At 33.4% G+C, this 23,455-nt stretch overlaps 1 protein-coding gene and 1 pseudogene across 1 annotated transcript; both read left to right on the top strand.

Moving 5' to 3' along the window:
- Nucleotides 1-12,444: 12,444 nt before the first annotated feature.
- On the top strand, nucleotides 12,445-14,169 carry LOC106394685 (annotated as a pseudogene).
- Nucleotides 14,170-14,278: 109 nt separating this feature from the next.
- Nucleotides 14,279-18,028, top strand: LOC125586869 (pentatricopeptide repeat-containing protein At4g28010-like). Its single transcript, XM_048756667.1, has one exon. It carries the CDS (start codon nucleotides 14,966-14,968, stop codon nucleotides 15,551-15,553), a length of 588 nt encoding a protein of 195 aa, XP_048612624.1. The 5' UTR covers nucleotides 14,279-14,965; the 3' UTR covers nucleotides 15,554-18,028.
- The last annotated feature ends 5,427 nt before the right edge of the window (nucleotides 18,029-23,455 follow it).

Below are 23,455 nucleotides of genomic sequence, written 5' to 3'. Positions count from 1 at the left end.
GATTGATTATATATATATAGGGTATTAAGGCCCTTTAGAATTTGAATAAGGATCAATCATCATTTTATTAAATGAGATCAAGCAAGATGGATGAAATCAAGCAAATGCATGGATCAAGAAATAGCTGAATGCATGTTCAGAACTAAGCATTGGACTTAAACAATCTATATGTGATTTCTAATGCATGAGGATATTTGGTTTTCAAAGATCATAAAGCAAAAACTGATTCCTTCCCCCTTTTACAGGGTAAACCAAGACAAGAAAATTTTATAATTTTCAGGATATGTCTAGAACAAATTCAATTAGATTTTCAATCAATCGGTTTCAAAGCTGGTTTATGTTTTCAAATTAAACAAACATGCTTAACTTTAAAAATAACCGATTTAATCTAATTAGATGCAAGCAATATGAACCAATTTAGAATGATCTATTATATGTATGCATGCTCAGTTTTAATAAAACTATATGACAAGCGGATGCATGTAAATGATCAGTTCATGATATGTGTATGATATAACAATTTACTAATCCATGTTTGATCTAATAGATGCTATCAGGTATGTATATATGATCAGTATATAATTCAATCATCACAAAATCAGTTTTCAAGGTTGGTTTTTAGATCAAGATAAATTTATATCATTTGTTCGAACTATAATGAACCGATTTCAAGGCCGGTTTAGATTTAGATAAATTTTGACAAACAACTATGTGATCAAATGATTTTAACTTAGTATTTATTTTACCCTATGTCATAACTATTTAAATCAAGACTATATGTTAAAATATTTTGATAAATACTACCTAGTCAAAGATATGCATTGATTAGGATTTAAGTTTTGATATCTTTGGGGTTGACTGAAAGATTATGGCTGAAAAGATTGTGGCCGGGAAAGGTCATGGCCGGAAAAAAAAATCATGGCCGGATTTGGATTTAGGGATTCAGCCGATTATTGCTTAGAGTTTAGGGGATTGATAAAAATCAAGCAAAAAGGATTTAGGGAATTTATATGTATAATGGCCATCAAAATACATATCCGGTTATAAAACAAACAAGGGGATTTGAGATTTTGATGTGGATAACGGCCGATTTGGATCGGTAAGCACATCGAATGGGATTAAGATTTTGATGGCCAGCTTATTCATCCGGCTATACAGCCGGTAATACGGCCAAACAAAGATTATGGGTCTCAATCCTTTAGTCAATCCAGATTTAAGGCCGGATCAAAATAGGAGAAAGGGGAACCGATTTTAAAGCTTGCTAGCTAAAAGGGGTTTATGATTTTCTCTAATATCTTTTATAATTTCAAATAGTTCTTAGAAACAAGATTCATATAGATCTTAGATTATTAATAAGTTTTATAAGTTTTTAGAGATTCTTAGATCTTTAGAGATTCAAATAATTTTAGAATCAAGATTCATATAGATCTTAGATTCAAGATTAATATTTGTGATAATTTTAGATCTATAGATTTTTATAAGTTTTATGATTCAAATAGATCTAATAATCAGGATTCATATATGTGGTGTTATTAGATTTTATGGATAGATTAGTTTACCTTTTAGAAAACACCAAATTGATCTGAATGGACCACCGTGAGAGAGAGAGAGCTAATCCGCGGATGAGCTGGTTGAGAGAGAGGTGGAGGAGCTGGCCGGAAAACCGTGAGAGGGATAGAATTGGCCGGCGGAGCAAGGCTGAGGGCCGGAAGAGATGGCCGGAAAAGAGATGATCGCCGGCGGATGGGATTGCTCAGGTGGAGAGAGTCTCGTGCTGATAACGTGTTAAGATTTGAGAGAAGATTTGTGAGAATGTGTTGTATATTTCTTATTGCTTACACCACTATATATAGTGATTCATACAAGGTGGAGTAAAAGGGAGAATTGATTACAAAGATACTCTACATAATGACATGGTCAAACTCATAAAGACATAAGGTTGAATGAGTCTTCCATGTGGCTGGATGTAAACCCCCAATGGACTCTAGTCGTGAACTTGTATGGTCTAGGTTATGGACCATCCACTTCATGATTCATAACAATGTTACTAATTTATAATTTTTTAAAAGAATGTATAAAATTTTAAAAATCTTCTTTAGTGATAAAAATTGTATAGTATAAAAATAGACTTCAATAATATTTCAAAGTTTATAAAGTATTTTTATATTTATTATTATATTATTTAGTATCCTATTTGAGTATATATATATTTTAATGATGATATATGAATTATTGTCATATTCTAAAAAGTTTTACCAAAAATAAAAATTAATATTAAATGTAATTATTCATGTCACATTTAACCATCAGCCATTCATCATTTATAGTATAATATGTCTTATTTTGGGTCTGAGAGCTTATTGATGGCGGTTGTGCTGATTGTGGCAGGGTTCTTCACAGGAACATCAATATCGGATCCTCAAGGTTGGTTTCTTATTGGATTTTCATAATTCTATCTTATATCTCTTCATGTTGACTCTGTTGAATGTCTTATCAAAGTTAATTGAGAACTATAACAATGATTGATAATTTGATATGTTTGGGATGATTGTTTGCTGTTAGTTTGGTTGTAAGACAAACATAAGCTATTTTAGCTACCTGCCGTTGATTTTAAAAAAAAAAAATCAAATACACTCGAGGGTCATGGTTAAAGCCTTTAGCTTGCTGATATAAAAATAACAATTGGAACCTGATAGTGTTTGATCATTTCCAAGAGTGCACATGCTGTTTCGTGAGTGTGGTTACATGGTAGACCATATGTTGTGGTCATTGCATTTGTGACCCGATTATGATTATGTTCTTTGAAAAGCTGTGGTCATTAATTTTTAAACTTATGCTCCGATTAACTGCTGCTTTCAACACACTATCTTGTTCACAATGTGAATAGTTAGACTTGGTCTGATGCTTTCGTATACAGTTCATAATTATTTTTAGGTGGTATGTTTTGCCAAGAAAATATAATTGATGATTTGTAATTTCTTGATTACTATGTCCAACAAACTTAGATGTCAAATTATCAATGTTGTATAGATGTTCATATGATGTTCATAGATGTCCAGATAGATTACACTCATAATGTACGTTCTAAGACTATAAAATGTACACTTTCGGTATGGTAATATACTGTATATACTCTTTTTTATGTGCAATATACTGTTAGTCTTATTTTTCGTTTGTAGACCATGTTTCAAAAGTATCTGTCAGTTTATACTCACTTTAGGTTCCAACTGTACCCTGATTGTTTTGTGTTTAGACATCATAATTCACAACAAATTGTATCAATCACCGCCTTTATACATGGTTTAAGTGAATCGGCAGGGCCTAAGTTCCTAGGAGCAGCTTGGCAGTGCCCGCAACTGTATATTTTTGAACGCAATTTGCTTATTGAAGTGTATGGAGATCGGGGAGTCAAAGAGTTTGAAGTTACTGTTTTTCCTTGTAACATCAAACCATTTATCCCAGTTCTCGAGTAGATTGAACCTTCCTTAGTAGGTATCTGAAAGTGTTCAAGCGGTGGGCGTTGACCAACCTTGGATAAGCTTTACCGGTTTGGATAGAGGAACGTAAAATCATGAGGTCAGCGGGAGATATTTATGATAAACTGGTAATCAGAAAAGTTGTATGTTCTCCGCCGAGTTACCTGTTCATCGAGGTAGATCATGCCCATTCCTAGGTGATCTCCTCCTTTCGTCACATTAGGCGCCTCCCTAAACCTGAGCAGTCACGGCACCACGGTCTTAGCAGAACGACAGACTTTCAAATCAAAGAGCAATAGGTGAGAGATGGAATCTGGGTTTTAAAGAGAATGTAAGTAATGATTTGGTGTGAGTGATGAGTTTCACCCTAGACTGCAATATTATTTATAGGAGAAGGTTTCCTCCGTTGCTACAGAGGAGTGAGAGGGCTAATGAATGTGAGGGAGTGAAGGAAGTGGTGGAGATGACGTAAATGCAGTTATTATTGGAGAGATTGAATGATAACCTAAGGCCGTCGGTAGAGAGGTACCGAGAGGCGTTTTTGTATAAACCAGATTAGATGAAGATAGATGTACATATCGTGTAACATTTTGGCTTGTTTGTAAAACTAAATAGCAAAGGACGGCCCAATGGAACTTCAAGATTCAAAGATTCGTAAGTTAATTTTGAGATGTCACGTGGCACAAAACGCCCTATGCTTATTGATGACGTGGCGGCATAAGGTGAGAGACAACTCTACTTTATTATTATAGATAGATATGTCTTATTTTTTTAAATAAAATTGATTGTAAAAAGAACATGTGTGAAATAGTTAACATGTTCCTAACGTCATAAAAGCTTTTCAAAAAATGACAAATCAAATGGGCATAGTCACATAGAGGAGGGCAGAGAGGTTTTTCTCATTTCTTATGTTTGTTGCGCTAATCGTCTGATGGGTTGATGGTTTATGTTAGAAAACAAAATCTTCGATGGGCTGATGTAAATCCACGAACTTTGCCATGTTTCTCAAAAGATTTGGCTTAGAATATTTAAGAACTTCACTACAGAAATTTGGATAAAATGAATAGTTTAGTGCTGGAGCTTGCAACGATTAACACTTTAACCTTTATGAAAAGTATAGTTTTGTGTTTGGAAAGAAAATGAAATCCTGATTAAGAAACGTAGATTCCCCGCCGGTAATTGATAAATTTGACCTCGAAAACAATATTATACCGACCCACGAGTCCGTGTTTTTTTTAATTACGGTGACCACTGACCACTAAAAAAAACTAAATTAGACTTTGTAGGTTATTGAGAAACAATCATGTTCGAGTGTACGTTGGACCTAGCCAATGAGGACTTAGCAAATGTATGATCGTTTTTTTTTTAAATATATTGTAGCGTCCCAGATCATATATAGACAAAGTAAAAATTATGGTGGTCTCACAAAGAGTATAATATTTGTAGCGTCTCAGATCATATATCATTCTAGGATAACCCCATGCTTGAAACCAAATGAATATCCATAAAAATGTGGTGATCTTTCTCATCGTGTTGTACCAACTGCTGCATGGCTAATGGGAATAGTGATCCAGCGGGTAATGGACGGATATTTGGTAATTTCATAGAATTATAAGGGGCTGTTCGTTTCTCCATTCAGATGAATCATTTGGTTGAAAATGAGAGTTTTGTTCGTTTAGACATTAAAAGTACAATTCATTTGAATGGTTCATTTGAATGAGTTTTTAAAATTTAGGCTAAATTTTAAACATCAGCTGGCTGATCTAGATTAGATCATTTGAATGGAGATGAGTTTGTAAAAAAAACTATAATGTCTATTATACCCCTATGTAATTAACAAATTACAAACATAAACCTAATATCATTTTGTCATTCATGAAAATAATAAAATCACAAAATTACGTTTTTCCGCCAAAACCATAAAATTGTATTTTTCCGTCAAAATCGTAAAAACGTGTTTTTCCGCCAAAATTGTAAAAACGCGTTTTCCCGCCAAAACCGTAAAAACACGTTTTCCCGCTAAAACCATAAAAACACGTTTTCCCTCCAAAACCGTAGAAACGTGTTTTCCCGCCAAAAACGTAAAAACGTGTTTTCCCGCCAAAACCGTAAAAACGCGTTTTCCCACCAAAACCGTAAAAACGCATTTGTCCGCCAAAACCTTAAAAATGCGTTTTCCCGCTAAAATAAAAATAAAAAACGTTTTTCCACCAAAATCGAAAAATACATTTTATACGAAATAAAATTTTATAAATGTGAAATGCTAATTTAAAATAATTTCAGTGTAAATATATTTTAGACTAAATAATAAAAAATTAGATATAGTTAAAATTAATATTAAACATATGATTAAATCAAAACAAGATTATATTTGTAATTTGTGAATCAAACTCATTTGGATGGGAATGAAAAAAAAGAAACAAACATAAAATCCATCTAAATGGTTCATTTAGATGACTCATCTAAATGGAAAAGCGAACAATCGCTAAAATCTGGATGGATCATTTGAATGGATCACATAGATGGAACAGTTGGACGAAGATGACAAATGGAGAAACGAACAGGGATATTGGTAATTTCATAGACTTATAAGTTACCAAATATTTTACAAGTGCACAAAAACAATTTTGTTCCGAGTGTATGCTGGAGTCAACAGAAACTTAAGCCATCGTCATTTTTCTTACTTACAACTTACAACTATCAACTGTCTTAGTGTAATTTCATAGATTTATAGGTTACCAAAAAATTTACAAGTGCACAAAAACAATAATGTTCCGAGTGTATGCTGGAGTCAACAGAAACTTAAGCCATGGTCATTTTTCTTACTTACAACTATCAACTGTCTTAGTGTTGGCTTTTGAGGATACATGAAACAAAATGAGCTCTGAATCTATGTTGATTTAGAGTATGATCAATATAGTTATCCTATTGATTTCTGTTGAAGAACGGGTGAGTAAAGAGGGAAGAAGCTCAATTAGCTCTCTTAATCTTTCAATTAAACATTACAAACATTTTAATACAAGAGAATAGTACATATGTCTTAAGTATTAACAGACGCGAGGATAAACAAATTATCCCAAGTGTTACAAACTTACAACTACTAAGTATGTGGTCATTAGGGAAGGATGAACAGTGCTCGAACTCCTAAAATTCTTCTCTTGATGTGACTTTGTCCTTTCACTTAGCTAAGAGATAACTAAATACCCCTGTTCTAAAAATGGGCCGCCTAGCCGCCTGGACGCTACGCGTCACTCTTCCGTCCCGATTTATGCTAAATCGGTTTAAAAATTCGGATATCCGATTTTCTCCGTCTAGACCGCCTAAATGACCGCCTAGCCGCCTAATCTATTTTTTTTTAATAATATTTTATTTATTTATTTGATCTAAAATTTTATAAATATCATTTATATTCATAATTTTGATGAAAATTACACTATATTAAGTTTATATATTCTATTTGTGTGTTTTATACAATCTTAAACATAAAAATGTATTAATGTTATACACAATTAAAGATTAACTTTATAACATAGTAAACAATCTAAAAATTCCGCCCCGCATAATTTTCGATTAATCTCCGATTTTCTCTTTAGACGCTAGGCCCAACCCGACCGCCTGACTAGCGCATAGCGCGTTCCCGAACATGGCTAAATACTAACCACTATATGAGATTTCATTAGGTACCAATATTGTCCTTCCAAAACTTTTGAGTTTGTTTTTCAAATTATTCTTTCTAGTTTTGCATCCAGACTACACCCTAGCCTCATACTTCAGTTAACTCCCCAACTTCACTTTGCTTCCTAGACTTCACTTTGGCAGAAATGTACATGAATTCTTCTTGGTCTTTCCTCATGTTACTGGACATCTTCTTCAGTCACTTCTGTGTCTACTCCATCACATTAGGATTAGGCTTCTCCTCTTCTTTTGCCCACGCCATTAAGCACGAAGTGATGTGTGTTTTTTCTTATGCGTTTGATATTTTTTTTCTCTGGAGTGATTGTCACACTCAAATAGATCTTTGAAGGTCTCCATTTTCATTTTCACTCTACTCCTTAAAGAGATGATAGCTTTGCAGCCCCCAAAGCTTCCCTTTCTTCATCTTTTTTTCCTTTATTTCTCTTCAGCATGTATGATTGCCACACTCAGATCGATCCCTGAATTTCTTATTTTCGTCCTCACTCTGCACTTTAAGGAAATGATAGCTTTGTTGCCACAAAGCTCTCCTTTCTTCATCTTGATGCTAGCTTATTCACATCACATTGATTAACACATTTCATTTTTATGTTTCTTCTTGGTCTTTTAAAGTGTGGATAGTTGCTTGTTTCACTCAAGATTTACATTGTACCACATGAAGAGTTTATCCTTCTACCAACGGTTAAGTCGATCGATATGGATTAACTTGGCGTTATTGGTTTTGTTACCCATTTTTTTTTTTTAAATAAAAAGAAAAAAAATTACCAAATATGACTCAAAACTTGATTTTAACCTTAAAAATATCTCAAACTTGAATCATATGCAAAAATAATTCAAAAAGCTAGTGAAATTACAACTAGCCCCTTATGATCAAACAAGAAACATAATTTATTTTTACCATTATAACCTCGTAAAGTCTTGTGAGATTTTATAAGTCTTCTGAGGTTATGTAAGTTTTCTTGACAACTTCCACGGAAGTATTCTCATATAGTAGATCTTAAAAATAATTTATAAATTTTATAAAGATATCTTGATAGGGAAAGAATTGAAATCATATAATTATAAACAATTGTAAGTGATATAAATTAAAATAGAATAGTATTGAATTGTTTTCAACATAGATGAGTGAAAGTAGTGAGTCATGATATTCTTTGGTTTAGGGTTTAGTAACATATGTTGTAGTATTGTTTATATTCATAGGGTTAGTTTTTAAAAAGCTTAATTTTCTTTTTGAAAATTAAATGTTTTCCTATATATGTTTAGTTTTTGTATATTAAACATTTTTTTAAAATTTAATGAAGTGTTTGTTTCTATTTAGCTAGTTATTTGAATTTAGAGGTTATGTTTAGGGTCTAGAAGATTTCCAAGAAGTCTTCTGGCGATTAGTATTTGATCAGTTAGAAGAATTCCATGTAAGTCTTCTAACTCTTGCTAAAAATATTTTAATTTCCCGCTAAAATATTTTTGTTTCTAGCTAAAAATATAAAATCTTCTAGGTGAATAGTAAATTTCTAGAAGACTTTCAAGTAAGTTTTCTAGGAAGTCTTTTATTAGAAGACTTACTTGAAAGTTTTCTAAATCGAAAAAAAATTGAAAACAAAGAAAACCGGAAGACTTTCAAAGAAGTCCTCTCTAAAAGACATGCATAAATTCAATTGCAAAACTAACATATGCATTGACCAGAAGACTTCCGTGTAAGTCTTCTCGTCAAAAAAGTCTTCTGACAGACAGATCTTGAAAAAAAGTTTTTTTTTTCACATAAATTTTACCAAATTTCCCTCATTTAAAAGAAATATTTCTCTGAAGTTAAGTAAATAAAATTCTTTCTATTTTTTTCCCAAAATAAAATTTATCGTATGATTTGTAAACACATTAGAATTTTAAGACTTTTACTAGATTCTGACCCGCCCTTAAAATGGTGGATATATTTTTTGTTTTACATTTTTTAGAAACTTAATTTTTATATACAGATTTTTAGTCAGCTTTGTGTTTTTCTTTGCGTAATCTGTTCTTAAATGATTAATAATATGTTTTGATAATTTTATTAAAATAGTTGGACCATACCTATATCAAGAATTCATAATCTTGTTTCAAAGGACGGAATTTTTGTTTTAATTTTTTTTGAGAAAATTAATTTTTATATGTGTGTTTTTGTAATCATATTTGTATTTAATATTAATTTAATATAATTTTTGATAACTATATTAAATATGTCAAGTTTCATAATTATATACTTGTGCCATAGGTATTTTAGAAACTATTTTTAAACTTTATTCATAAATTTTGCAACATATTATATTTTCTTAATATTTACCTAACACAATTAGTCAAAAATATTCGTACCAAAAAAACATACTCGGAATCGATCCAAAATCAAAGTCCCATACTCAGTGTTTTGAAACCCGATCTAGATCCGCGGTTGAACCGGTAAATCCGGTGACCCAAGATAAATCCGATAATTTATTAATAACAAGATATGAGCCCGTTGTTTTACAACGAGTTTTGTTTGACATTTTAATTTAATAAAAAACCATAAAGTAATAAATTATTTTATTATAGTTTTGGAATTTTTTTTGCATATATTGTTTGAAATTTATTTTATAACTAAAATCTGTTTCACACATAAATTTAAGTTAATATTTGTATTTTATAATTATGGTGTATAGATGAATTGTTATAAAATTTGTATTTAGGATTAGAGAAAATACTATACCTAAACGTTTAAACTGAACACAACTTGAAATAAGAATAAAAGTCAAATACACCAATCGAGTCAATGAAAATATTATACATATTCTTATGTACTAATTTAATATTTTATTAAATAAATCTTTAAATTTTTATTTTGCTAGGATTTTTTAAAAAAAGGAAAACATTCTATTTTTATAAATCTCCATTTTATTTTCAATTAAAAATATAAATAAAATATTAAATACTCTTTTACAATTTTGTTTAAGATTTTAGAAAATGAAAATTACTGTCATATAACCTATTACAATTATCTTCTCTTTAGAATTCCAGAAAAAAATAAATTTCTATCAAATAATTATTTTTAGTTATTAATAAATAATTTTTAAATTATTATTTTTACAATTTAATTTAATATTTTATTAAATAAATCTTTAAAATTTTATTTTGCTAGGATTTTTTTTTAAAAAGAAAACATTCTATAATTATAAAATATCCTTTTTATTTTCAGTTAAATATAAAATAAAATATTAAATACTCTTTTACAATTTTGTTTAAGATTTTAGAAAATGAAAATTAGTGTCATATAACCTATTACAGTTATATTCTCTTTATAATTCCAGAAAAAAATAAATTTGAATCAAATAATGATTTTTATTCATTAATAAATAATTTTTAAATTATTATTTTTACAATTTAAATCAATACCAATTTTACACTTCTTTTGTTCATGAAATAATTTTTACTATCATGTTTATCATCACATACTCTTTTAAAAATATTATCAAATAAATTTTTACAATTCTTTTTTATTTAGGATTTAAAAAATATGAAACAAATTTCTTTTGTTTAGGATTTGTTTTATATAAAAGGAAAACAACTATTAAATATTATTTTACTGTTTTTAGAATTTTAGAAAAGGAAGTTAATTTACATAATTTTTTACAATTATATTTTGTCAAGGATTTAGAAAAAGAAAATTTCTATCAAATAACTATTTCCAGTTAATATTAACTATTTTAAAAAGTTTCATTTTAAAAATTTATTTTTTTCAATATCACTAATATTTTTACAATTTTTCTTGTTTTTTTTTTGTCGACATTTTTTCTTGTAGATAAAAGAATTGTTACTATCATGCAGTTTTTTTCAAAATTCGTTTTTATTATATTCTTATATATTTTTTATTCATTATATATTTAAACACATGTCACAATATTAGAAAGAAAATTATCATAAAATAATCTTTAGTAATTATTTTTTATTAGGATTTAAAAAAGGAAAATTATTATTAAATAATATTTGTAATTACTTTTTTAATAGAATAATTTTTGTTAATATCTTAGTATATATTTTCAATTATAAGATAAATACACATGTCATAATCTAAAAATATAACGTTCATATGTCGGGATTATGTTAATTACTAACTTTGAAGAACCAAGCTTTATATTTTTTTAATCATTATATATTTAAACACATGTCACAATATTAAAAAGAAAATTATTATCAAATAATATTTTGCAATTATCTTTTGATTAGAATTTTTTACAAAAGGAAAATTATTATTAAATAATATTCGTAATTACTTTTTTGATAAAATAATTTTTGTTAGTATCTTAGTATATATATTTTAATTATGAGATAGATTAATACATGTCACAATCTAGAATATATAACTGCCATGTGTCGCGATTGTGTTAATTACTAACTTTGAAAAACCAAGTTTTATATAACAAGATGTTTTACTTTTAGTTTGGATTTGAAGTTTACTTTTAGTTTACTTTGGATTTGAAGTTTAATTTTATTATTTAGATACCTATCAATTCAAGTTCCAGATTATAATTCTTAAAACCTATCAAGTCAATATAACGAAAATAAGTTGATAAAGTATATGTACTTACATATTTTCTTGGTTTTGCTCCAAAAAAAAAATTGTTTTCTTGTTCAACCATCGGTTTATGCAAAAGTATATTATTATTACGTACGGTTTTCTTTTGTGGTCCGATAATTAAGTTTCATGTGAGAAGAAGTTCAAAGAGATGGGTTCCAGCCATTCGTATGAGTCATATAAAAACCAAAGGGAGTTTACGTACGGTTACATTGTTTGGTTTATAGAAACCAATCCGGTTCATGGATATTTTATAAACGAAGTATTTGTGATTAAGTTGTAACTGATTAAACTGAGTGGTTCAGAGTAATATAAAAGGGAAAAATAACATAGTGGATCCCCGATTGTTAAGGGATTAAAGTGATGGTTACTTAGATATGGTTAGAAAATATATGGTTAAAATTTTTTAGTAGATATGATAAAAAATAATTGTTGGACTAAACATATATCAATGGGTCATACTGCTGTTTTAATAGTATACTAGTAGTGCCGTTCGATGTCAAAAAAAAAAAAAATAGAATACTAGTCAAAGTCTGTAAAGCCAAAATCTCTACGGCCATAATTCTAAAGTAAAAACCTAAAGCGACTGCTGTTTTAATATAATAGATAGATTTTTTTGGAAATTTATTAATAAATTTAAATTATTTTGATAAGAAAGAGAGCTCAGGATTTGGTAATTAATCTGAGCATCAGATGTATGCGATGAACCCAATCATCACTGAACCAAAATCTCAGCACCAGCCGGGAATCAAACTCGGGTCAGTACTGTGGCAGGGTACTATTCTACCACTATACCACTCGTGCTTCGTTTCTATAATATGATTTCATAACACTATAACTGTTAAATATGTTATTTTCCAACCACCTTTCCGTGGTCTTTTCACCTAATGAAGTTTTCAGGTTCCAACTTTCAAAATCGCATTCTTTCCGTTACTTCTCTCTGTGAAGAACACTACGACTGAGTGAGAGCTAATTAAGTGACGAAGCAACTCGTTTCCGTTTGTCTAATTGATGTTGAATTCAAGGCTTACTCGCCTTCTTCCTCGACCCTTACTCCGATTCTCACCTTCTCCAATCTCTAACGCCCAATCTGACCCATCTGAGAGAAGGAGTTTCTCATCGCGAATATGACCACCACTCAGGAGAATTCACCCAATTGGGTTTCGGAAAGTCACCGCCTTTGAATGTCAATGAAGCTGAATCTGGAGAAATCCGAAACCCTAGATTCATTAGCTTTGACGAGATAAATGAATTAACAGAAGAAGACGATGAAGAAAGTCTCGACGAATGGGACCATGGTGATGATTTGGCTGTTCTGGAATCTTTCGGGAAGATCCCGCATTCGAGACAAGACGTAAACCGTAGCTTCGACGTGGAAGAAGATGAATCTCGACACCCTTTGGTGAGAGAGACGAACCGATTGATTAATCTCAGATCCTCTTGGAACCCAAAGCACAAAGGCGAAATGAGGAACCTTCGAAGGAGCCTTAAACCGTCGCAAGTCTGCGCCGTTCTACGCTCGCAAGACGACGAGCGTGTTGCTCTCAAGTTCTTCTACTGGGCGGATCGTCAGTGGCGGTATCGCCACCACCCCGTTGTGTATTACTCCATGCTCGAGGTTCTTAGCAAGACTAAGCTCTGTCAAGGTGCGAGAAGAGTTCTTGTTTTGATGAAACGTAGAGGTATACATCGAACCTCTAAAGCGTTTTCGCTTGTGATGGTATCCTATAGTAGAGCAGGTCAGCTGAGGGATGCTTTGAAGGTGTTGACTCTTATGCAGAGAGCTGGTGTTGAGCCTGACTTGTTGGTTTGCAAGTTGCAACACGGTTATTGGAGAAGTGTAGTCCTCAAAGCATTATAACCAGGAGGAACATAGCCAGGAATTTGTGATGCACGCACAAATGAGTTGCGATAGTGAGGATTTCTTGCAACGTTGAAAGACAACCCGCTTGTACAGAACATTCTAAATATTTCACCATCACATTGCTCCCTAGCCTGATTGTTAAATGCTTTTCCTAAAGCTGAATCCATTCCCTTTCTCTTCTTTGAATCAGCCTCATTTGTATCAGGAAATTTGTAGTTCATGTCATAGTCAAGAGAAGAAGCAGATGCCTTTCTTGACGCTGAAGGTAATGGAACTGGCGTAGGAGCTGCACGCTTTATCCTTTCCTTGCAATCATTTACCAATTTCTTCATATTATCTCTTTGTTGTGCAGTAACTTTCTAGCATCCTTTGATTCCCTTAACTCCCTCTTGTATAAGATGAGTCACAACTCTAGTATAAGCTCCAACGTACGTTGTATTGCAAAATTTGCATTCAAACCTCCATGATCCCCCTCCTACTATCTTTTCAATCTTGTTCACATAAATTCATAAGGGTGATTTGTCATCCACATCATCATTATCAGATGGGTTCATACTTCTGAAAAAAAAAAAAAAAAATTATCATAATGATCAGACATGGTCGCTTTACTCTACGCTTGGAAACACCAAAAAAAAAAAATCTTTGTACTTGTTTAATATTAATATAAGACTTTAACCTTAGATTCACAAACCAAATTCAGCTTTAGTTTCAACCAATACTAACCATCTAATCATCAAACCATACATAAAAAGCTACAAAGTCTCATGTTTCTTTACCAGAGAAGAAGAATATAACAATTAACAAAGAAACAAAAGTCCAAAGAAAATTGCCTTGATCGATTGTTTGGTCTTAGACCATAATTAACGGCAAATTCAGCTCTTCCTTCTCTTCCACAAGAGGTGAGTCTGCTTTGGTTCTGGTATTGTTTGCGGGTCCCACTGATACGTGGCGGCCCGCGAATAGTTCGTTTTTAATTAAAAAAAATTAAAAAAAAAAAAAAAAAAATAAGAACCCCCTTAACCCCCTACAGTTAATCATGCTCTTAGACTCTTAGTACAGAGAAGAAGAAAGATAGCAACTATGAGGTGTAAAAGAGATGAGAATGACGACTCAGAGTCGTAGTCCTTTTGAGTTTTCACTTTTTTTTTTAATTAGGATTTTCACTTAAGGAAATAAAACATAAAAACATTTATTAATTTTTCCTTTTTTTTTATTTACGATTCCAATATTAGATTTACACGCTTCCAACTAGGAATCATTGATTCCAATACGCTTCCAAATCTGGTTTTTTTGGAACCGCGCTTCCGGCCGCTTCCACCCGCTTCCGACTGCGCTTCCGCTTCAGAATCAGGAATCATGGCTTTGGACACGCTTCCATGCAACGTAGTTTGCAACACGGCTATTGATGTTTTCGTGAGAGCGAATAGGTTGGAGAAAGCTTTACGGTTTATGGAACGAATGCAGGTTATTGGTATAGTGCCAGATGTGGTGACTTATAATTGTTTGATCAGAGGGTATTGTGACTTGCGTCGAGTTGAGGAAGCTGTTGAGCTACTCGAGGAGTTAGACGCTGCTCTCTCACTGCTTGATGACATGTACCTGATCAACAAACACGCAGATGTCTTCACATACACCACTTTAGTTGATGCATTGGGGAAAAAAGGTAGAATAGAAGAAGCAACGGAACTTATGAAGAAGATGCTTCACAAAGGCATAGATCCCACTCCTGTCACATACAGGACTGTCATCCACCGGTACTGCCAAATGGGAAAGGTTGATGATCTCGTGGCTATACTGGAGAAGATGCTGCTGCGGCAGAAATGCAGGACAGTGTATAACCAAGTCATTGAGAAGCTTTGTGGTTTGGGAAAGCTCGAGGAGGCAGACAAAATTTTGGGTAAAGTTCTGAGGACAGCTTCGACATCTGATGCTAAGACATGTTAAGTGGCTTGTCGGATGTTTAACCGGGATCTGATACCTGATGTTAAGATGTGTGAGAAGCTTAGCAAGAGACTGGTTCGGGAAGGAAAACTTGAGGAGGCAGATCAGCTAATGCTACTTTTGGTTGAGCGTGGTCGTATTTTACCCCTGCCCTCAAAACAGTCTGTGGTCTCATAAATATCTGTGTGGACTTACCTTCATTATTGTAACCAGAAACTTCTTGGTAGAGTGTTTGAGGTGTCAAGCGAAGATGGATGGATGGAATAGTAATTCGAACACTAATAGCAACACTAGAGGGTTGTTGACACTTCACAGCTCATACAATGCAAAATATACATTTCTATTTATTGATCGCTTTGATTATCTGAGTAGTGAACACATTACAGACAATGATGTTTTGCTGGTTGCTGCTTCATATTTAGATTATGTTAAAACGTGTAACTGAGAAAGCGTGAAAACACCGAAAGTTTCTGTACATTTAGGATGCTCACTTTCTCTGAAGGTTATAACATCAATTATGAGAATAAAAAGTAAAATCTTTTGCAAAAGACAGGATTCAATGGTTAAAAATATAATAGATAAAAAGTTGAGGCCTATTCTTGATGGGGGTATATCTTTTACACATGGCTATATCATTCAAGATATGCATTATTTTCTGTAATTGGATTTTTTTTTTTTTTTTTTTTGAAACACATTTTCTGTAATTGGATATAGTGAAGTTTTTTGGTTGCTTGTTGCATTAGAGAGCTCTGTTATTATATATTTTGTATTTTTTTGGTTTATTTTTCTTTGGTGTGAACCTGGTGATGATGAAGGTACTTATCAGACATCATTTTCGTGATAATGCTTGCCTCTTGGCTGATTCTGATAGTAAGCCAGAGGTAGAAACTGTTGCTGGGAAAGGGAAGGTAAAGAGATGGCACCTTTTCGAATGACTGCTTTTGTTGTAGCTATATACTGCAAATAAAAGATCATGTCTTCTCTGCTTGTCCTAACGGTTTATATATACTGTTACCTTTTTTTTTTGGAACTTACTAAGCTATTCCCCTTTCGGCGTGTCGCTGTTTGTTTTTTCCATGTGAATGGAGAGAGAAAACCCTTATGTAAAACTCGTTTTTTACCCTGCTTTCTGTGTTACCACATCCTTCCAAACACACTCATGCTCGAAAGAAAGTTTTTAGTTGTAAGAATTTCTTGTGAAAAAATGCGTTTGGAATAAAATATTGCTTTGGTGATGTGATTTGCTGTTTTGTTGGTAGTCCTTAAATGGTATGATCCGGTTTATGACCAGCACCGGTCTTGACTTTCACAAGGCTGGAAGCAAAATAAGAAAAAAATAGGCTGCCACAATGAATCGAACCTAAGCCTCTTATTCTTACTCAATACACTGTTAAGTAAACCACTACACTAAAGATGGTTCTTTGAAATAAAGGCCGATATTTGTTAATAATATAGAAGGCCGGAAGCCAATGCTTCTGTGGCTTCCCCTCAAGGCCGGTACTGTTTATGACACGATTATAACTCTTTACGTGGAAGACTTGTCTAGTGGATTCTACCTTGGATTTATGATACTAGACTTGGTCGTAAACAATATTTGTGCTTCAGGTGGCAGCCGACAAAGTGAGAATAAATCTCTTTGATTATTTTTACGGTCTATGTTGCATGGAAACTCAAGGTCTGTTTCACGTTTGGGAAACGTTTCGAAATTAGAATCTTTCAGAAACTCGCAGAAACGCATTGGAAACTCATTTTTTAAAAATCTCAGTTTGAAAAATTAGTGGAAACGCAATTTATTTTCGTATGATTAAATAGAACTATTTGCTTATTTGTATTCTAAAATATACTAAACATATATAATAAAAGGGAATGCAAATATTAATTAGTTATATATATATATAAACGTTTCTAATACGTTTCCAAAGCAAAAATAATCAAAAATTATGTTTCCACGTTTCGTTTCCGCGTATCCGTTTCCGTTTCCGTTTCCATGAAACTAGGTTACAGTGTAGTCTTCTGTGGTCAGTTGGCTTACAATTACAGGCACTGAAAGTTTTCAAACTTTTTTAGAAAAGATAGTTTCAAGAAGCTCGTCAACGGCTCTAATTAAAACATCATTTAGTAAGTTCAATGGCATTACCTGAAAACTATGCAGTAAAACACCAAAAATCTTTCGTTTTGCTTCATATGTACAACTCATGGATATGTTAAATATCTTGTTTTTTTCCCCCACCCATGCAAATACTGTGTTGTTGTGTGATCTGGGTTAAATTTAACTGTTCATTGTTTTTGACTGGTTATGGTTACAATCGCGTACCTCGTCGGAGTTGGGACGTATATTATTCCGCGTCTTCACAGGAAAGTATATTGGTTATAGACATCCATTCTTTGTGATAGACCTAGAATTTGTTTTTGAAGATTTTGTGTTTGGTATATAGCATTTACATTTTTGTAACCACAAACTTCTTGTGGTACACTGTTTGAGGCTTCAAGCAAAGAGATTTTGATTGAATATAATTGTGTCCAGCTGCATTATAAGTCCATGATGTCGGAACAACTTCCAGATCCCATGCAAAGCGACAAGGGTCTCACCCCATTGGGGTGTGATGGGTTTTGTTGTTTGATACTTCTGGCGTGTGTAAACCGGTTTGACCATGTTGCTCTCTGGTGTGTATTTGAACGTGAAGCAACAAGATCAGTGGTTTTTTGGTTGTTTTGTTGGTTGCTGAATTGATGCTTCATAATTAAATTAAGGTAAAAGATGGCAAGTAGATACGAGTTGTTTTTATTAACACTGGTCAAATCGTCAATTATCTCATTATAATCTCTAGCTATGATGATCAACTTCACGGACAATGATTATAAGACGTATTTCTCCGTGTAACACTAAAATTAACAGACAGTTTACATATATGATATCTTCGATGGACAATCTCTCTGCACAGCACAAGTCCACAACAAAGGGTTCTACCTACAATGCTATAGAATTTCCGATAAGCTTTGAATCCGTATAATCTGTAAAAGTTGCTTCATCTAAGAATCGAATCCCTAACTTTGTGTAGAAGCATTTAAACCCTTGATTACTAGACCTATGGATTCCACAAATAAGAGTTGTTACGTTTATGCATCTGAGAAGGCGTGACTGTAACATCAAAAGCTTCTCTTTACGTTTAGGAAGCTTACTTTCTGAATGCATATGCCAATCATAATAACAATCACGAAATAAATAAATAAAGAAGTCTTTTGGAACATGTAGGATTTTAATGGCTAGAGCCTTAATAAATAGATATATGAAAGCTTATAAAAGTTGCGTTCCCACAAATAAAAAAGAAGAGAAACATTGATGCTTATCGTTCACGGGTATATCTTGTTGGGTATGTTTCTACTATTGGGCTTTATTAATTATGAAATTGGGCTTTGTCGTTTCAAACTTTGTTTTCATCGTTCAAGTTAATTGTTTTGATAAGAAATTGTTTTATGAGAAATAGAACAAGTCAAAGCTCGCGGCTGAATTTTCTGAACGAGCTTCCAAAAGCGTTAACGGAACGTGATTGTGGGAGAGATGGGCAAGGATTTCTCCTGAGCAGTTACGATCTTTTGACTATAAAGAGAAAAGTTTGGAGCTTGAAAGAGCACGCACAATTTGATCATTTCTTCTTCTTTCTCTAAGTTTTCTGGTTTTCAAATTGAGAGTTTCATCTCTCCTGGATTGAGTGAGAGCAGAGTTAACCCTGGAGTGACCCGCCTTGGTTATCTTGCACCCGGGATTAGGCGATTTTTTTGCTCAAGTGCAGTAGATCTTTCTACGGCTCTGCAACTTGTTTTCCTTTGTGTTCTGGTTTCTGAATCTTTTAAAGCTTTATTTATAACATTCTTGAGCGAAAAAATATATATAATTCTTACGATTCAGAATGCCGAAGAACTCTGCAGTACCGGATCTGTCCAAACTTCAACCTCTGACTGGTTCTAATTACCGTAGGTGGTCAGAGGAACTCATGTTCTTCTTCCAAGAGATTGGTCTTGACTATGTTCTCAACGAGGACAAGTCCTTTGCGACTTCAGCGACTCCTACTTCCGACAACTCTCAAGGTGAGACTGTCTCGCAGTCTGGTAAGAAGAAACCAGAAGGCACTCTTGAAGATCACAACCGAACTTGCCGTGGTCATATTATCCGACACCTTTCGGAGAAGCTCTTTGACATATATGTCAACTATGACTCAGCAAAAGAAAAGATATGGAGCTGAAGATGAAGGGAAAAAGCAGTATGTCACCTCCAAATGGACCTCCTTTCAGATGAAGGATGACGTACCAGTGCTGGATCAACTCCATGAGTATGAAGCCATTGTTTCCAAGATTCAGGCTGAGGGCTTACCAATTGATGAGCAGCTGGCGGCCTTGGTGCTCATCGACAAGTTGTCTCCATCATGGAATGACTATCGCTCCAAGCTGAAGCATGAGAAAAAGAAGATGTCTCTTAACGAGCTGATCGCTGACATTATGATCGAAGATGCAAACAGAAAGTATTTAGGTAAAAACACCAACGCTCGTTCATTTCCTAATAATGCTAATGTGGTGGAAAGTTCTGGTGAAAAGAACAGGTTACAATCTCACAAAAACCATGGCGCAAAAGCTCTTAAGCCATCTGCTGATTTCAAGAAAAAGATGAAGTGTTGGAACAAAGCTCATCTTACGGAGGAGTTAATTGCTGTCACCACTGAGGTAAACGCTGCAATTGACGTTGTGGAATGGATCATTGACTCTGGCTCTACACGTCATATTTGCAGCAGGAAGTCTCTGTTCAAAACTCTTGATGAGTCTCCACGTGATTGTGTCTTCTTAGGTGATGCTAGTGCTTTGCAAGTTGCTGGAATTGGTGAACTTGATTTGAAATTGTCATCTGGAAGAGTTTTAACTTTGACTAAGGTTTTGTTTGTTCCAAACATGCACTAGAAATCTGATTTCTAGTGCTTTGTTGATGATTGCTGGGTTTAAACAAACTCTTGATGCTGGAAAGTTAGTGATTACTAAAAATGGGGGGTACGTGGGAAAGGCTTTTTGTAATGAGAATCTCTTTGTTCTTGATGTTATGAATGAAATAAGTGGTAGTGCTTCTGCTTACTTTGTGTGTGCTCTGGACACTTGGCATGGTAGACTAGGACATTTAAATGTGAACTCTATCAAACGTTTAAAGCATGCAAATCTGATTTCTGATAACTTGGAGAAAGATATTTCAAAATGTGAAATTTGTGTAGAAGCAAAACACGCTAGAAAGCCTTTTTCTCATCCCATTGATCGAAAATCTGAATTGCTTGAACTCATTCATTCTGATTTGGCTGATTTTAAAAACACTCCTAGTAGAGGTGGTAAACATTATTATATTACCTTTGTTGATGATTTTTCTAGATATACGAGAGTTTATCTATTAAGAACAAAGGATGAGGCATGTGAAATGTTTATGCAATATAAAGCTGAAGTAGAAAATCAGTTAGATAGAAAAGTTAAGAGGTTAAGGACTGATAGAGGTGGAGAATATGAATCTGAAATTCTGAAGTCTTTATGTTTAAAAGAAGGAATTATTCATGAGAAAACTGCACCTTATACCCCCCAGCAAAATGGTATAGCTGAAAGAAAAAATCGTACTCTTAAGGAAATGATGAATGCTATGCTTATTAGTTCTTGGTTACCTGATCAAATATGGGGGGAAGCTGTTCTTTCTGCTTGTTATATCTTGAATAAAGTGCCTCATAAAAGAATTCCAGCTACTCCATATGAACTTTGGAAAGGTCATTCTCCTAATTTGAATTATTTAAGAGTGTGGGGGTGTCTTGCTAAAGTAGGATTGCCTAGTTTTAAGAAGAATAACATTGGTCCTAAGACTGTGGATGCTGTTTTTATTGGATATGCTTTGAACAGTGCTGCTTATCGTTGCTTGACTTTTAAACCTGATTCTCTGCAATTTGACAGCATTACTGAGTCTAGAGATGTTGAATTTTTTGAAAATGTGTTTCCTATTAAGAGAAATTTAGAATCTGGTTCTTCTAGTAATACATCTACTAAAAGAACTCTTGAGGATAATAATGAAGAGCTTAGAAGGAGTAAGAGAATAAGAACCGAAACTGATTTTGGTCCTGATTTCATTACTACATTCTTAGCTGAATATGATGAGTTTAGTGAAGAGTTTGTGTATGCTTTCTTGATAGAAGAAGATCCTAAAACGTTTTCTGAAGCTATGAAATCCATTGATGCTGTTTTTTGGAACGAGGCTGTTAACGTTGAATTTGATTCTATTATGGCTAACCACACTTTTGAGCTTGTTGATCTGCCTAGGGGCTGCAAGGTTATCAGATGCAAGTGGCTTATGAAAAAGAAGCTGAAAGCTGATGGTACTCTAGACAAATTTAAGGCAAGGCTGGTGGCGCAAGGAAATTCTCAAAAACAGGGAGTAGACTATTCTGATACTTACGCTCCTGTTACTAAGATTGCATCCATTCGCATATTGTTTGCCCTTGCATCGATTCATAAGTTAGTTGTCCATCAAATGGATGTGAAAACTGCATTTTTGAATGGTGATTTACATGAGGAAATTTATATGATGCAACCTGAGGGATTTATTGTGCCTGGTCAAGAACATAAAGTGTGCAAACTAATTAAATCTCTTTATGGTCTTAAGCAGGCTCCTAAGCAATGGTTTGAAAAATTTAGTAACACTTTGCATGAAAATGGTTTTGTTTCAAACTTTGGAGATACGTGTGTGTTTTCTAAGATGCATGAGCATGGATATGTTATTATATGTTTATATGTTGATGACATGCTTATTCTTGGCACATCTCTGCAAATTGTTTGTGATACAAAAGTTTTCTTGAGTTCTAAATTTGATATGAAAGATTTAGGTGAAGTTGATGTCATTCTTGGGATAAAAGTTGTAAAAACTGACTCTGGTTTTTCATTAAATCAATCTCATTATGTTGAAAAGATTCTTAAGAAATTTGGATATTGGGATGAAACTAGTGCTAAATCTCCTTATGATTCATCTCTGCATTTGTGTAAAAATAGAGGAGAAAGTGTGAACCAGTCTGAATATGCTAAGATCATGGGAAGTATAATGTATTTGATGAATAGTACAAGACCTGATATTGCATATCCTTTCAAATATCTCATTAAACGACCAAGTGCTGTCCAGTGATTAGAACTTATGCTATAGTGGTTCTACATGTGTACTTGAAGCTTATTGTGATGCTAATTGGGTGTCAGACAATGATGAAGTAAACTCTACCAGTGGTTTTGTATTTACTTTAGGTGGAGGAGCTGTAGCATGGAAATCTACTAAACAATCTTGCATTGCTCGCTCCACCATGGAATCTGAACTAATTGCTCTCGAATTGGCAGGTCAAGAAGCTGATTGGTTGAGAAACTTGCTTGCTGATATCCAAATGATAGGAAGACCATGTCCTTCTGTGTCCATGAGATGTGATTCTCAAGCTGCTATAGCAGTGGCTATGAATGTATTGTATAATGGGAAGAAACGGCATATCCGTATGAGACATAAAGTGATACGCAGCTTAATTGAAGCAGGTGTGATATCACTTGAGTTTGTGAGATCAGGGAAGAATATAGCTGATCCACTAACGAAAGGCTTGTGTGGACGAATGGTCCTGGACACAGCAAAGGAAATGGGATTAACACCTCTTTCAGGTTAGATCATTTTGGATACCCTACCAAGAATTTCATTTATATTTGAGTTCTTGGTTCAAAGTGGTCAAACGAAAAAATGATCATAATCTGATGGCATTTAAAATCTCTTAATGTTGTATGTGGCAGGTTAAGACATATGGTCTCTTAATGAACTTATTCCCGTATGGGGGTGTGAGACAACACACACTTGATAAGTCACCTAATAAGTGTTGAGGT

Source organism: Brassica napus, chromosome C5, assembly GCF_020379485.1.
Source record: "Brassica napus cultivar Da-Ae chromosome C5, Da-Ae, whole genome shotgun sequence".
Lineage (NCBI taxonomy): Eukaryota > Viridiplantae > Streptophyta > Magnoliopsida > Brassicales > Brassicaceae > Brassica > Brassica napus.
This window is presented reverse-complemented; position numbering and strand designations above follow the sequence as displayed.

What these genes read in the sequence shown, in the direction of transcription:
- LOC125586869 (XM_048756667.1), top strand. Translation starts at nt 14,966, where the DNA reads ATGGCTTTGGACACGCTTCCATGCAACGTAGTTTGCAACACGGCTATT.